At 40.2% G+C, this 16591-nt stretch overlaps 1 protein-coding gene across 1 annotated transcript in view; it reads left to right on the plus strand.

Moving 5' to 3' along the window:
* Window positions 1–16591, plus strand: part of NCAM2 (neural cell adhesion molecule 2) — a 271498-nt gene that overhangs the window by 123940 nt on the left and 130967 nt on the right. The window contains exons 2-6 of the mRNA XM_056858381.1: window positions 348–422; window positions 3258–3464; window positions 4718–4861; window positions 7455–7592; window positions 12382–12499. Coding sequence (XP_056714359.1) covers window positions 348–422; window positions 3258–3464; window positions 4718–4861; window positions 7455–7592; window positions 12382–12499 — 682 coding nt within the window. The remainder of the gene's footprint in view (window positions 1–347; window positions 423–3257; window positions 3465–4717; window positions 4862–7454; window positions 7593–12381; window positions 12500–16591) is intronic.

Here is a 16591-nt window from a genome sequence, read left to right on the forward strand (position 1 = left end):
TTTAGTAATTCTGTTATCACAGATAAAGGCTGGGTATTTCATGCTTAGTTATTGTGGAATTCAGAAAAACACGTGTGAAACAGAGCAGAGCAGACCGAACCTCTATGTTTTGATTTTATGAATGGGTGAACCTCTGATCTCTGAACATGGCTTCTGAACTATAGACATCTATAGTTCTGCTACTTTGAACTATTCCACAAAACCATGGACAGCCTGTTATTTCGCTATTGGGAGTCCAGTTTCTAGATAGAAGGTTTTATATACATTATGTATGGGAGAGGCTTTAAAAATTTTTTAACCAATATATAATATTGTGCTTTAAAATCTGTCTCAATTATATTTTACAGCACTTCTACAAGTGTCAATTTCCCTCAGTAAAGCAGAAGTCAGTGTGGGTGTATCCAAATTCTTCACATGTACAGGTATACATATTTATTTAATTTCAATGTGTTTATTTACATTTGTTGCAAATGCCTTGCTTAGTTGTCTCTGTGTATAATATACCACGAGGGGACCTGTGAGGAGTTATGGAGGTAGGGACCTCATTCTCCTCTCCCTTGCCAGCACCTAGCCCCATGCTGTATGGCTCTGAATGACAGATGATCACTGCCAGTAGCTTGGGGTTGACAGTGTATTGTGTACTAGAGGCTTGGGGATGAAAGCGTGCAAGTTACTGCTGATCACCTGATCAGCATGGGTTTAAACCACCCCTAGGCACCCTCCATCTCTTCTCCGCTCTGGATTTTCCTCTCTCACCTTCCATCCATCTCAGTCCTGTTACACAAACAGCTCCACTCATTCTTTCTTCTCCCTTTCACCATCTCTTCTTTTCCACCCATGTTGTTTTTTGCTCCTCTTTCCCATCTGTACTTTTGCTTTCTGCCTCTACTTACCTATTTTCATTATCCAATGCCATTTGAGGTTTGTATAGAATCCTCAAAGGGCTCCTGAATTAATTTTTTTTTCTCATCAAGATCTGTGGACATGCAGACTTCACACAGGTGTAAGGACAAGAGAACTTTAGGTCAACATATGTACAATGAGGATTGTAAAGCTCTTGGGATTGGGATTGAGATACTCTGTGGGAAAATTCCCCAGGAAGTATGGAAGCAAAGAAGAAAGGATCCAAGATGCAGGCTAGTTGGATAAAGGGGGAAGAAAAGACAAATGCTCTTAATTGGTATCTTCTCTGTATTTTACTACACATTTGTTTGTTAAAATATGCACTTTTTATCATTCATCACTATGACAGAGGGGGGAAAGCACCTGATAAAATTTCCCAGCGTTGCAAGTATTAATAGTGCCAATGTCTTCTCAGGAACTGAACTTAGCACATTTAAGGAGTCAAAATGTCCACTAGGCAAAGACAGGGTGGGTAATTGTTTACACTGAATTGAATTAGCCCTCTTGAGCATGATGAGGGAAGAGTAGGGTTGCCAACTGCCAGGTAGTAGCAGGAGATCTCCTGCTAATTCAACTGATCTCCAGCCAATAGAGATCAGTTCACCTGGAGAAAATGGCTGCTTTGGCAATTGAACTCTATGGCATTGAAGTCCCTCTCCTCCCCAAACCCCGCCGTCTTCAGGCTCCACCCCCAAAATCTCCCTCCGGTTGCAAAGAGGAACCTGGTAATCCTAGAGAAGAGAGGAAACTCTTGTTTGACAGTTACAGGTAGGCCTTCTGAGTTGGCAACAGTAATGGGACTGGTCTTTTGTTCTCCTCACTTCCAACATGGCAGTTAAGGATTCAGCCAAGGAGAAAGTATAACTGCAGTATGGTTGCTATCTGTTCTTCTGTACCAGCTCATGAGCTGTTAATATTAACCTGACATACAGAAATGTAGGAGGAAAAACTTTTTCTGCCATGGTAAGCAGTATAAAATAATCATTAAAAAACCCTCTCCACCTGCTTCATGAATGCTTTACAAAGTGTTGGAAGCATAATTTTATAAAATAGCTTTACAATGTCCTTTTATTAAACATTCATAACTGCACTATTAATGCCAGTGGCGCAAGAGGCACATGTGGTTTTTTCACATGCCTCTTCCAGCTCTTCTTCTAGTTTTGGTCTCTGAAAATTTGCTTCGCATACAACAATTGTGGCATTTGTGTTGCATTGAAAATTTATTTGATTATATTTATAGTTATGCATTCCATATTAATAGTTAAATTTGATATTATTGTGTGTGTGTTTGTGTGTTGGGGTGGTGAAGAAAGCATACAGTTATCATGTGGCTGTTTTGATTGATGACATTTGTAAGCCACAGCTAGGAGACATGGAGGTATCCCTTTGGAATTCCGATGTATGTTATGAAGTCTGTAAAGCATGAGGTCAGAATGCAGCACTGACTTCATTACATATAATAATTTTAATTAATCTTTATTCCAACTAATTATATTTTAAATTTATACTAGATTATTAAAAATGACTACCAAAAATAAATACAATAAAACCCCAAGTAAACAAAGATCAATGTTCCAGGAGTAACTTGGTGTAGAAAAGTGTTTAGTGTATTTGTTTCAAATACAAGCTGTTTTAATTTTGGAGGTAGTTCAATACTTGCAACTCTAAAGATGAGTTAAATCCATATGTCCTTCTTTCCTTTGAAATGAAAAGATGAAAGCATTTATTTAAGTGACATTCTTGTATTATATGTAAGCCACTTTTAAGAGAGCACATCTAGGACCAGGAACCATCTCTCAAGTAGGTGACTTCTATATTTGGAAGGACAAGAAAACACACACTGACACACCCAAAAGGAGATGAATTTCCTCTTTGTGAATGGTTGCTGCAGTGTATGAACATGGCCTTATGTGTTTGAGTATCCAGAGCAAGTTCCCTTTCTTACTATTATAGATGTCACAGGAAAAGATTGTTTTCCTTCTTCCTCATGCTTCTGTATTTAGATCCTTCATGTATCACTGATCTTGTTAATCAATTTGCAGTACAATCCAAAATGGTCATGGGTTTAGAAGGGTGCGATGGTGTTTAGGACTGTGCTATTGGTATATTAATTTAGCATGTTTGTCACAAAAGCCATGTTAAAAAAAAGCAACCTCATCATTAAACATATAGCCAAAATGTCATGGGAATTTTCCATATTGTTGTCTTGAATTATTGAACTGAAGTGGTACACATACATATTTATAAGGCATGTTTAAATTCTTCTGAAAGATATTTTCAGGTAGGAAAAGTTAGCCATTGGAATAAAATTATATATACGTTATTACATGTGGTGTTTGTATTATTCTTTTTAGTGATTGGTGAAGCTGAGAGTATAGATTGGTATAATCCTCAAGGAGAAAAGATTGTTTCCAGTCAAAGAATAGTGGTTCAGAAAGAAGGTGTTAGATCACGGCTAACCATTTACAACGCAAATGTGGAAGATGCTGGAATATACAGGTGTCAAGCTACAGATTCTAGAGGACAAACGCAAGAAGCCACTGTTGTTTTGGAAATTTTCCGTAAGTAAAATATAAAGGGTAAAATGAACCAAGTAACTAAGCTTTGTCTTTCTATCTGTTAGGCAGAAAATGGATTATTGAAAATACTGTGTAAACTTTATCTTGAAATAAATTGATTTATTTTTATGTAAAATGTAAAACATGGTAAAATATAAGAATAGAAAAAAAGCTTCAATAGAGTATGACATCCCAGGCACACCAACTTCACTCTCCTACCTTATGTGAGATGAATGCAGAACCTTATTGAGGATCCACAATAAAAAGGTTGCATTGAGAAGAGATGACTACGGGAACTAATTTATGTTACTACAACTGCTATTCTGAAATTTATTTCAGATGGAAACTTGTTTAAATTCTTCAGGGATGTTGGTTTTCTATATCACACCTATTATAAATTCATCTGTCACGATCTTACTGAAACAGTGAATTTCCTGCAGATGGCCTGTCTTATGTGCAGGTCCCAGTATCTAGGCTGATGATGTATTGTCATTCAATCCTAGTTCCCTGTTGTCTTATTTTTTTATTGTACAATTAATGGAAGGCTTCAACTACCGATTAACATTAATTGCATGTGGATATGACTGTTGAAAACAAATTAGAGGACATATAAGTTCAACTTTCTAGATCTGAATTCAGGGAGAAAAGGAGGGAAATTAAAGGCATATAAATCAACACTGAAAGGAGGTTGGGAAAGTGTTGTTTGGATCCTATGAATTTGTTCCACTAATGGTAGCACCTTCCTCCATGCAATGCTTTCCCCTACTAGCAGAAGAGATCCAACCCTGTATTGGTAGTGCAAATTATTTCTTAGTTACCAGACGTTTCTTACAAAAAATACTGGAAAGGTTTTTTATGTTATTATGATATATAATTTCTACAGTACATTTTCAATGAAGAGAGTACCTTATATTAAGTGATGATGTTCCAGAAATATTCATACATTACACAGGTATATAATATTGGCTATGCAGCTAAGCGGGGGGGGGGGGGAATCAAGAAATTTTTAGTGAATATTCAACACTGGGTGATCTTAAAGCATTCTGTTTCAACATTGGGTACCTCCCTATATGGGGATAAAAGAGCTAACTCTCCTTTATAGTGTTGATGAAAATATTGCAATATTGTAATGAATAGTAGGCATTAAGAGTGTTCTACAGAAATAACAATAGTAATTAATGGATTTTTAATGTATATATATTGGAATTCTCAACAAAAAGCTGAAGAAGCTATTAATGGATTTCATTCTTTCTTAGAAAAGCTTACATTCCAAGATATCTCATCGCCACAAGAATTTGTTCAGGGAGAAGATGCACAAGTCATTTGTCGAGTTACTAGTTCACCTGCACCCATTGTCAGCTGGTTGTATCAAAATGAGGAAGTCTCAAATATTGCTGACAGTTAGTATTTTGGTAACTCTTTCAATTATATGTTTTATTTAAAATTCAACTGATTTAAAGGTTATATTCCAATGTTCTGATAAAAATATAGAAGAATCAGCCATGTTGGGTGCCCAAGAAACTAATAAAATATGGTCAATTTCAGTCTATAATTCGTATCTCAGAGGCAGAGGTTTGCAGAGGGTGATGTTACAGCTACTGGACTTGCTGGCTGGCCACTTTCAGTCCTCATCCATTGCCTGATATTAATCCCACATCTGTTGCCAGGTTACTTTTACTACCCATCTCCTCCCTCTCTTCACCAGAGCCAGAAGCTGCAGAGTCAGATGGCTCTAGTGTCCCCAAGGAGATGTGCCTTGGCCATTCAGAAAATTCCCAAAGACTTAGTGAAGTAAATGCCTATGTATTTGCAGAATAGAGAACACTTCAAACAGAGATGTTAAAGGACTTATATTTGCTAGGTATAAAAATGTTCAAACTAAATCTGCTATCCAACATTAATGCTATGTAACTCCTGTCTTAACTCCATTTTTCTGTGGTAGTTAACAGCTAGCTTTCCAGCTAACAGTAGACAGATCTTTGTGTGTAGCTCCAGACTTCTGTTTCTGTTGTAATTGTCTAGTAAGCACCTTCATCCAAGTTCCAGAAACTTCATTATTATGGTTGCCAACCTCCAGGTAGTAGCTGGAGATCTCCAGCTGATAAAGATCAGTTCACCTGGAGAAAATAGCCGCTTTGGCAATTGGACTCTATGGCATTGAAGTCCCTCTCCAAACCCCACCCTCCTCAGGCTCTGCCTCAGCAACCTCCTGCCAGTGGCAAAAAGGACCTGGCAACCCTATTCATTATCCAGCAGTAAGCCAGTACATCTTAGGAGTTTCCATCTTGAATTTGCTTCAGTCTCAACCCCCCTAAAGCACAGCTAAGAGTCTGAATGGAGATTGAGAGGACAGAATGTTAATGGAACAATCTGCTCAATCTTTGGCTGTAGGCTTGCAGTAGTTGTTGACCTTGGCAGGTATTTGGATGGGAAACCTCTAAGGAATACCAGGGTAATGATGTCAGGCAGGCAATGGCAAACCACCTCTGAATGTATCTTGCCTTGAAATCCCTTCGGTGTCACTGAAAGTCAGTTGTGACTTGATGGCAAAAAAAAAATCAGCAATAGGAAGGAATTAATGGATTTTTTCAGGCTTTCACCTTTATTAACAATCACAGTGCATTCCTGAGCCTGAAGGGTGAAAGCTCTTAGGAGGCCAGGAAGGCATTGCACTGGCTTTTGGGGGCCCCACACCAGGGTCTGGGCAATTTATGCTGGCATTAGTGGCCCCAACGTCAGAGGGAAGGCCCGGATGCTGGGCGCTGGGCGCTGCCCTGGCAGTGCCACCCTGGGATGCTGACGGGGCATACGCCAGTGTCCCACCGGTGTAAAGGCCCATGCCAGCGTCCCGGGAGGCATCCCAGAAGGTGTTCAAGTGGCAGGACGGAGGGAGGAGCTGCTGTTAGGCAGCTTCCTGTCCCCTTTGGCCCCATGAATGCCGACACGGAGAAGAGCGAGGTTGTGCCTGCTTTTCTCTATGGGGCGAAAAGGCCCCGTTCCGGCATGCAGGGAACGGTTTTAGGAGGCGGTGCAGCAGCGCCTCCTCCCTGTTGTCCATGCACGCCGAATCTCAGGAATGTGCTGTTAGATTAATTATTGTTGTCCATGCACGCCGAATCTCAGGAATGTGCTGTTAGATTAATTATGGATAGCCATGACTTTAAGAACTATCAGACCAATTCCTATTAGTTGACTTAGAATGCCAAAATCATATTTTCCTCCAACATGGCTTTAAACTGTACTGTGGTCTCTTTCTATCAATATTATTTAGAAATCTGAGACAAGATTGTGTGAACATTATCCAAACTACAAAAGTAAATTGACTGAATGCTAACAAAGTTGTAAAAAGATACTGGAGCTACCCTGTTCTTTTATTTTTGATATAAAGTGGACCATTGTGTACATCTTACTTCATCTTCATGTGTTTGATTTTTCTTTAATAATTTTAGTTCTGAGTTATATTAAGTTCTTACAAGTATGTTCTAAAGATGATACATTCTGGGCTGGACATGTTTTCTTTTCTTTGATGGCAAACAACTATTTCCTTTGTTGAACAATGAACACACATGCACACTGAGGGAGGGGGAGAGAGATGAGAACAAAAAGTGCTGATCATAAACAATTTCTTATTAATGAATATTTTTTGCACTTTGATTAACACAAATGCTTCAGTCTCAGATAGATTGCCAGCCTCCAGGTAGAATCTGGGGATCTCCCAGAATTTCTACTAATTTCCATACTATAGCAGTCAGTTCCCCTTAAGAAAAGGGATGCTTTGGAGGGTGGACTCTATGGCCTTGTACCCCACTGATGTCTTAGTCTTCCCCAGACTCCATCCCCAAATCTCCAGGAGTTAACTAATGGAAACTGGCAACCCTGCCCCCCATCCCCCTCCAGGAGGGAGCTGGCAACTCTAGTCTTAAAAATTCAAACAGTGTTCACAGCAGTGCTTTTACTTACTGATGCTACTTTATCTATTACATGCCTTTCCAGATAGATTTGCTGTGTTACCCAACAATAATCTTCAGATCTTTAAAATCAACAAAAGTCATGAAGGAGTTTATAGATGTGAAGGAAGAGTTGAAGCCAGAGGAGAAATTGACTTCCGTGATATCATTGTCATTGTGAATGGTAAGAAGCTAAACTGAAATATACAACTAATGTTTTGTGTTGCTTTATTGAAATAATGTAAATTGGTACTTTAGTATATACCCATGAAAAATCATAGAGGAATGTACTTCCTAAGTACCAAACAAAGGTGTGCAGTCATTCAACTCCAGCATGTGAGCCTTGAAAAAAGAGGTTGTGGCCTTGAGAGTTTGCTGTCCTTCCCATACAATGCTTACTTTAACCTTGGTGGCATCAAAAAACGTAGTGTGGTTGAGACAGGCAGCACAAACATAAGACCCAGGAGTGCCACTGCAGCCAGCCACGGCACAACAAGACACCGCTGGGCCACTCCCTTTGGGTAGAGTTCAGTGGTGGCCAGCAGTAAAAAGGTGCCTTTAAAAGTTAAAATTGTGCCCTTTACTGCACCAGCAGCAGTGGTCTGCTGTAGTGGGGGGCAGTGGCAGGGCCCTGACCGACAGGATGACTGCAGCCAATGAGGGGTTAATGGTTTAAGAGTTATGGTAGTTGTGCATTGTATCAGATTTTATAATTATAATTATATAATATCAATGTTAACATTGAACCACTAGGCTCATATTAGTATATCTTCCCATTTATTATTTAAACTGGGGAAGATATTTTGGGGATGATAGTGCTCTTTTTTCTATTTCAGAATTTGGTAAAACCTTCACTAATAAAGCAAATCATAAGCAGTAATTCAATCTATGCAAAATATACAATTCCTTACTCTGTCATGATTAGATATTCAGCTGCACTACAATATATGACAGAGTTGTTTTCAATATCTTATGAAAAGCCATCAACATATTTATTTTAATTATAGAATAATGGCAGATTTAGCTGGATATACTGCAGAGCCTCTCAGCTTTTAAGTCATTGTAACATTTAATAGTGTAATCAACAATATTTATGAAAATATTTGACTGTGGGGCTTAAATTTAGCACTTGCTTGACTTCATATTTAAAAGTCAGTGTCAGTTCATTAAAGCAGAAGCTGTGATCCAGTAAGATTTGCTGCTTGGAAGTTTGTTTTTCTTTTTCCTGAGTTACTTAAGTAGTTTTATTCTAGATGGGTAAATTTTTATTAGTTTGTACTAGGAAAATAAAACTGGAGTCCAGTGGTACCTTATTTACATCATTTATATCCCACCTTTCCAACTGGGATCCAAAGTGGTTTACATTGTTCTCCTGTACTCCTGCAAGGTAGATTAGGATGTGTGACTATCCCAAGATCAGCTTCAATAGCAGAGTGGGGATTCAAAGCAAGGACTCTCGGATACTAGTATTGAGATTCTAACCATTATACAATGCTGGCTCGTATTTCTTATTAGCGACGGTCCAAATTTACTCCACAATAAACTTTTGTGAGTCAAAGCTCACATCATGAGATGCATGCAGTGAGATGCATTTGATGAAGCAAGTTCAGACTCACAAAAGCTTAAATCGGAGTAAACCTTTTTAGTCTCTAAAATGCCACTGGACTCCTGTTTTTCTTTTTATATCATTTATAGTACAATCCTTCTAGGCCCATTGACTTAAATGGACTCAGGAGGGTGCAACTCTACTCAGGGTTGCACTGTTTCTTGTACCATGCTCATTCTGGGCATTGTGCCAGACTTCACTAGGAAGGAAGGATGCAAACTCAGCCCTTCTTTTGTCCTCTTTCTGTTATGTACTGGGAACAAGAACGTTCCCTGTTGAAGCCCCTTTTTCGTTCTGTCAGAATTTTGTCCTACTTTCTAATTAAAACATGTTATATTTTATGACTACAGAGATTTATGTGTTTTTTTAAAAAAAGAAATCATGAAAATCACTAAAACTGCACTGAAAATGTTAGGGTACATTTTTCTTTTTGTTTTGGGATCAGGCTACCACAATGTACAAAATTCAGTTAGGCAATCATATGGTTCTGCTTTTGTTTCAGATTTTACCTCGTAAGCATTAAGGTTCACCCTTTTAATTTGTGAAGAAAAACAGTGCTGTACGGATGTCTGTCCAGACTATTAAGCTGGAATTGTAGTTTCAGTACTGTGAGAATATGTTTCCATGTCCAGTCACAAGTGTGCTATAGTAATAAGCATGGTTTCCTATTATTATTGCACCTTGTGACAATCTCATTTCAAGGGGCTGAAGCTGGGGAAAATATAGTTGTTCCTTCTCAATTTAAAAATGAAAACAAAAATTGTACCCTTAAAATTTACATGTGATAGAAATTTTAAGGGTACAATTTTTGTTTTTGTTTTTAAATTGAGAAGGAACAACTATATTTTCCCCAGCTTCAGCCCCTTGAAATGAGATCATCACAAGGTACAATAGTAACAGGAACCCTTGCATTGGAAAAGTGGCTGTGTTCAGATTCTTTAATGTGATGTTTGCAATGTATCTGAATGGAGAAGCTGGGCTTTAAATGGTGGGTAAGTTCACCCCACACCTCCATAGAGACAAAGTGTATCGCATTGTATCTCGATGAAGGCACTGGGCGAACTTTCCCACCCACCGTTTAAAGCCCAGCTTCTCCATTCAGATACATTGGTAAGAGTCTGCCAATGCATTTGAATGGAGGAAGATAGGGCGACCCCTTCCAGACCCCATACCTCCGGATCCCCTGACCCAATCTTTACCAAACTTGGGGGTTCTTGCAAAGAGAGTCCCTTCTAGCTACCCTGGAAATGTGGGACTTCTACTTGTAAAAATGTCCCCGCACGAGCCGCGGAAATCCAGATATTTGGGAATGGCAAAGTGGATTTTGTGGACTCAGTAAACCCGAACCAGAAATTTACCAAATTTGCATTTATTCGGTATTTTTCCAGTTCGGTTTTGTACCGAATTAACAGCCCTAGTCCTGAGAGGTGTTCCTGGGGCGTTCTGGTTCTGGGCTGGGGACGGTCCCACCTTTAGGCAGCCAGCAAAACCCTTTCAGCCCAGGAAGACCCCTTTTTGGTTTGGTGAGATACACCACCAGATTTCTGGCGCCCGGAGGAGGTAGTGCAGCCATGTTGCCTCCTAAGCCCGGCACAGGCATTTATCTCAGGAATGCACTGTAAGTATATTGTCTTCCAGCACAATCCTGTTAATATTTAAAGCAGCATAAAGTTCCTGCTTCTTTTTTTCCCTGCAACAATCTAACACTGCTGTACCTTTGGGACTATTACTAATAAATATTGATTAAAAAATTTAAAACATACATTTTAAACGTATGATAGAATTGATGTTTTCCCCATGGTATACAAGTAAAAACTGATGTAATTCAAGTGCTGAAAGTGAACTGTAGTTTGTTTAGAGGAACTAATGTGTAGGTGTAATGAAAACGAATGGTGCTGACAGCCAATTTGAAACTACTGTTTTACATCAGTGCACAGCTGAAGTTCAACTACATAGCTGTGTCAGAGATTGTGTGCTGGGGTACAGTTTCACTTAAACTAGGTAAATTAACATTACTCAGAATCATTGCACTGACATACACAAGTAAGTTCTAGTTCTAAATTTCTTCTTAAATCTTATTAATTCAGGCACTGGTGCCTGAACTGCAAGAGTTGTGTGTTGACCCTTCCATTAGACAGGTATTTGGTGTGATCTTTGAGAAGGTTTTGATTATACATGTGTCAAGTGTCTGGGGTTCCTTTGTAGAGTTTTATGAGTAGAACCACGATTATTAGATTTTGTTGCCTTGCATTTTGTCTGAGGTTTTGTATGGCAGTGTTTTAAAGATGTACACATCATTCCCTGTTTCCAGCAGACACATTCCCTGTTTCCAGTAGACACTTCCAGTAGACACACTATGGGCTTTATCTGCAACATTTTCTTGGGACTCCCTAAATGATTTCTACATCGGTAATACCTTGATAATGTGTTTGCTGCAATCAGCTGCTAATGTTTAAACTGCAGAACTCCTGAGGATGGCAAATTTTTATTTCCGGAACAGATCCTTAGGAAGGACTGTAGCACTGAATTCTTTACCTTTTTTTTCTTGGAAGCCCGCATGTGATGTACTTACTTATGGGCCTTTTCATGTGCTCAGTTGGTCTTGATTGAAAAGTTGGTGTGAGGTGATGTGGAGTTTGGATGTGCATCAAGAAGATAAAGAAGATATTCTGCAGTTTAGGAAATCATGAAGAGCATGCAGTGTTACTCACATTTCTTACTGCCTCAGACCTACACTGATAATCCAACCCAGGCCAGTCACTTCAGATGCTTTAATCTAAACTGTATAGTTTCAGCAATTAATATAAATGTAAAGCCCCGTGGCACAGAGCGTTAAGCTGCAGTACTGCAGTCAAAAGCTCTGTTCACGCTTAAACAAAGTCTGCCTTGGAAATGTCAGGATGTGACATCAGCCCATGGGTCAGGAATGACCCGGTGCTTGCACAGGGGACATTTACCTTTTTTAAACTCATTTACCAGGAGCCCCGTGGCACAGAGTGGTAAGCTGCAGTACTGCAGTCCAAGCCCTGCTCACGACCTGAGTTCAATCCCGACGGAAGTGGGTTTCAGGTAGCTGGCTCAAGGTTGACTCAGCCTTCCATCCTTCCAAGGTTGGTAAAATGAGTACCCAGCTTTCTGGGGGTAAAGTCCTGAAGCCAATATTGTCAGAAAAGATTTAAAGAAAAATATTACTAGAATTAAAACTCCCCCTCCACCTCAGCCTCGTGCCATAACATTGTGATACTGTGTTTGCAAATTATATTACTAAAGATGAATTATTTTAGACCATGTGAGAATTTTGTTTTAAATTATCTGAGCTCATACATATATATAAATATATATATATATATTTCACATTTTTGCCCAGTTCCTCCAGCTATTACATTGCTGCAGAAGTCATTTAATGCCACAGCAGATCGAGGAGAGGCAGTTACTTTATTCTGTAGAGCCAGTGGTTCACCTGAACCTGAAATCAGCTGGTATAGGTAAGTAAAGTTCAAATCTCTGTAGCAGTGAAATTTAAGATCCAACATATCTAAATATTATGGAATAGATGTGGGGGCCCTCAAGAAACTTGTGGGGAGGGTACTTCTCATCCCCCCTTGCTTCCTTCCCTCTCCCTGCTTCTCAAACAATCTTCCACCCTTCTTTCTCCCCCTCCCCTTGTCTGACAATCTCCCCTTCTCTTTCTCCCCCTTCCCCTTCTCTGACGATTTCCCTCTCTGTTTCTCCCCCTTCCCTCCCTCACAATCTCCCCCTTCTCGTTCTTCCCCCTTCCCTTCTCTGACAATCTTACCCCTCCCTTTCTGTCCCCTTCCTTGGTCAATCTCCCCCCTCTATTTATACCCTGACAATCTTACCTCCCCGTTTTATCACCCACTTCTTCTTCAGTCTCCACTTCTCTTCCCCCTCTTCTTCTCTGTCAATATTCCCCCCATCCCTCTTTCTCTCCCCTCCCCTCCTTACTTTGACCTTGTCTTCAGCTGCAGCTTTGTTAGCAGGGCTCCAGCAACTAGCAAGGGCCCTCCGGAACCACCATGTTGGCTGCAGGGCCACTGGCAACCAGCATTTTTCAATGGTAACTCTGGACCCTTTGGCGCAGAGTGGTAAGCTGCAGTACTGCAGTCCAAGCTCTGCTCACTACCTGAGTTCGATCCGTTGGTTTCAGGTAGCCGGCTCAAGGTTGACTCATTCCATCCTTCCGAGGTCGGTAAAATGAGTACCCAGCTTGCTGGGGGTAAAGGGAAGACGACTGGGGAAGGCACTGGCAAACCACCCCTTGAACAAAAGTCTGCCTAGAAAACGTCGGGATGTGAAGTCACCCCCGGGTCAGGAATGACCCGGTCCTTGCACAGGGGACCTTTACCTTTTTAACTGTGAGAACAGCCTTTTAATAAGTTGTACATTCCATTCTTTTCTGTTCTGTTCATATTTAAATAATAATAATAATGATAATGATAATGATGATGATGATGATGATGATGATGATAATAATAGGTTGTACAATCCAGTTGAGTAAGCTATAAAAACATGGGCACTATATTTAAAGTATACATTGAGACCTAATTGTTCACTACAACTGTTAATTTCATTGAGTAATTCTGGATTTTATAGACATTACTACATTAAACTTGCAGTCCAGTGGGGTGAGGGGTTGATATCTAGTTTAAGAGATATCTAGTTTAAGAGAGTGATCTCTATATTGTTCCATGCATATTTCAGTGTGCTTAGAGGTGTAATCCTGTGCAGAGTTACTCCAGTCTAAAACAATAAATTCAATGCATGTACACTAGGGTGTTGGTTCATAAAATTGCACAGTTAGTGTGTTCCTCACTGGTTTTCCTTTTGCAATGGTAGTCTTGAGAAAGCTGTATGGTTTCCTCTTGCTGCTCTTATCCCCCAAATGTCATGTGCTTCATGAAGCACTAGGGTTACCAGGTCCCTCTTCGCCACTGGCAGGAGGTTTTTGGGGTGGTGTCTGAGGAGGGCGGGGTTTGGGGAGGGGAGGACTTCAATGTTATAGAGTCCAATTACCAAAGCAGCCATTTTCTCCAGGTGGACTGATCTCTAACGGCTGGAGATGTTGTAATAGCAGGAGATCTCCAGCTAGTACCTGGAGGTTGGCAACCCTGTGAAGCACACAGAACCCAGCTGTATTTTTAATGAATTGCATAGTAACTCAAATAGCCACAGGCAAAAGTAGTTGATATCAGGCAGTTTTTGAAGTCATCAATTTACATTTATTTTCAAGGGAACTTTTTTGGTCAATTCTTTTTGTTAGACTAGGCACCCCACCCCAGTTATTCAGAAACTGAATATGATAAACTGTTTCTCCCAAGAGTAAAAATACAATATCTACCCTCCCCCAGCCGTGGCCTTTTCTTAGCTTAGTTGTTTCCTTTATTGCATCTGACCTTGATCAGACCTTCCAATTAGAACAAGAGTCCAAGTGCAGTTATATTGGGGTACAGGGGAAAAATCTTGGTAATTTTTTTTAAACAAAGACTGTAAATAATGCAGCCAATTATCAGATTTTACTTTAGTCAGATCTTCACTTCTCACTTGCACCTCTCAGCTAACTTCAGATTTAAAACAAAACATCAAAACACCTAGAAATCTCACTAGTTATTTCTGAAGTACAGGAAGATGATAAAGTCTATTTGTTCAAAATGTGAACAACTAGCAGCCCATTCCTGAACTCCGAGGATGAAAGTCCTCAGGAGGCCCCCCACACCGGCACCCAGGCTACTTATGCCACCCTGAGTGGCCCCAATGCCAGCGGGGAGGCCCGGAGGCTGGTCTCCTGGCGCTGCTGCAGCAACGCCGCCCAGGTACGCTGGCTGGGTCTTCTGCTGGTGTCCCACCTGTGCAAATCCCCGCACTGGTATGCCGAGGGGGGGCGTTCCGGCATTCCAGGGGGCGTCCCTGGGGTGTGCCAGGGGCAGAGCTGCCTGTAGGCAGCTTCCTGTCCCCATTCAGCCTGGAACGTCGACATATAGAGTGGCATTGCTGCGACTGCTTTTTAGCAGGTGCAGCATCGCTGTTCTCTATGGAGCGAAAAGCCCCATTTTTAAAAAAATATTTAAAAGGCTTTTTTAACCTTTCGGCGGCCATGAAATGGCTTTGCAGGTGCTGCGGTGGCACCTTGGCCACGCCATCCCCAGCTACCGAAAGCTCAGAAATGGAATGTATGTACAAATTAGGGTTGCCAGCTCTAGGATGGAAAATTCCTGAAGACTTTCAGGTGGCGCCTGGGCAGGGAGGGAACTCAGCAGGGAACTCAAACTTGCCAAAACAGCCATTTTCTCCAGAGGAATTTATCTATGTAGCCTGGGGAATAGTTGTAATACCAGGAGAACTCCAGGGCCAAGTACAAGTAATTCTGATTGTCCTATGGTGCAGTACATTCAGTCACAAAATGTTACCCTCTACATTTTTGTATGCTAAAAATCAAATGTGAATGCTTATTATGTTGCACAATATCCTGAATAGTTATTAAAAAGACAACTAGGGTTGATCTTAGGGAACCTATTTTACCAAGTAGGCTTCCTATTTAAATAGCATTTGGAGTACAGCATAGTTCATCTTTCAATAAATAACTCCAGCGCAATCAATCAATCAATCAACCTTTATTGACATATACAATAATTCCAGTGCTTTGTCTTGGAAGGAAGCATTTTATGTGGATTTTTGTAGTAGAAAGTTTGGTTCTCATGGCACAATCCAGATCATAGACTCCCTTACAGGGATGTTTAGGGTCGCTCCCACGTTCCTGAGTTGTTGGATGATGTCTCTCCCCCCCCCCACACACACACACACACCGTCTGTTCTTTCATTCAGCTTGCATTTACTGGGCAGAAACAAGATTCTTCATTGAACACTGCAGTTGTTTTCATAAAACTGGTTGAAGTGGGGTCTTCAATGTAAATGTCTAGTGATATAAAAAAAAAAACTATGTTCCCCTTACAGGCATTTTAAATATACATTTTTAAGGAAATTTTTTCTTTCAAAAATGGAAAATACAGTCTTCTGTTGCTCTGTTTCATTGCACAGTCTCTTTAATTATTCATATGTCAAAGAATTCTCAGCAGTCTCTGTTGTGAATGTTCATATGCTTGAATCCAGATAGAAGCGAAATTTTCTGTTGCCTCAGAAAGATTCCCCCCTCCCCATTTGTGCAGGCTGCATAGTCTGCATCATTTGGAGTATAAACCTTGGTTTTGTTCAGATGAAAAGGCAGTTTATTTAAGAAAGAAAGGAGTTATTTCAAATGTACTTTTTACTTCTCAAAAATATTGCTCAAGAGAGGAGACAAGTTGCATGTGGTTTAAGCAAGATACACTCTACAAAAAATTAAACGAGATAATCATTAATACATTATAAGGTTTCTGTTCCACTTGGATCAGTTTCTGCCGAATTTTGTTTTCTGTTGCATTCCTGAACTTTGTCAGCTAGTGTATTGAAGAGAGTATGGGGGAAAATATAACCTGATTTTAAAATGTCTCCATCTTGAAAGTACATCTTTGATTAAAATTGTGGCAGTCATGAGTGATGGATGGAAGGAATACTGTAGTAGT

Source organism: Euleptes europaea, chromosome 12 (genome assembly GCF_029931775.1).
Source record: "Euleptes europaea isolate rEulEur1 chromosome 12, rEulEur1.hap1, whole genome shotgun sequence".
Taxonomy (NCBI): Eukaryota; Metazoa; Chordata; class Lepidosauria; order Squamata; family Sphaerodactylidae; genus Euleptes; species Euleptes europaea.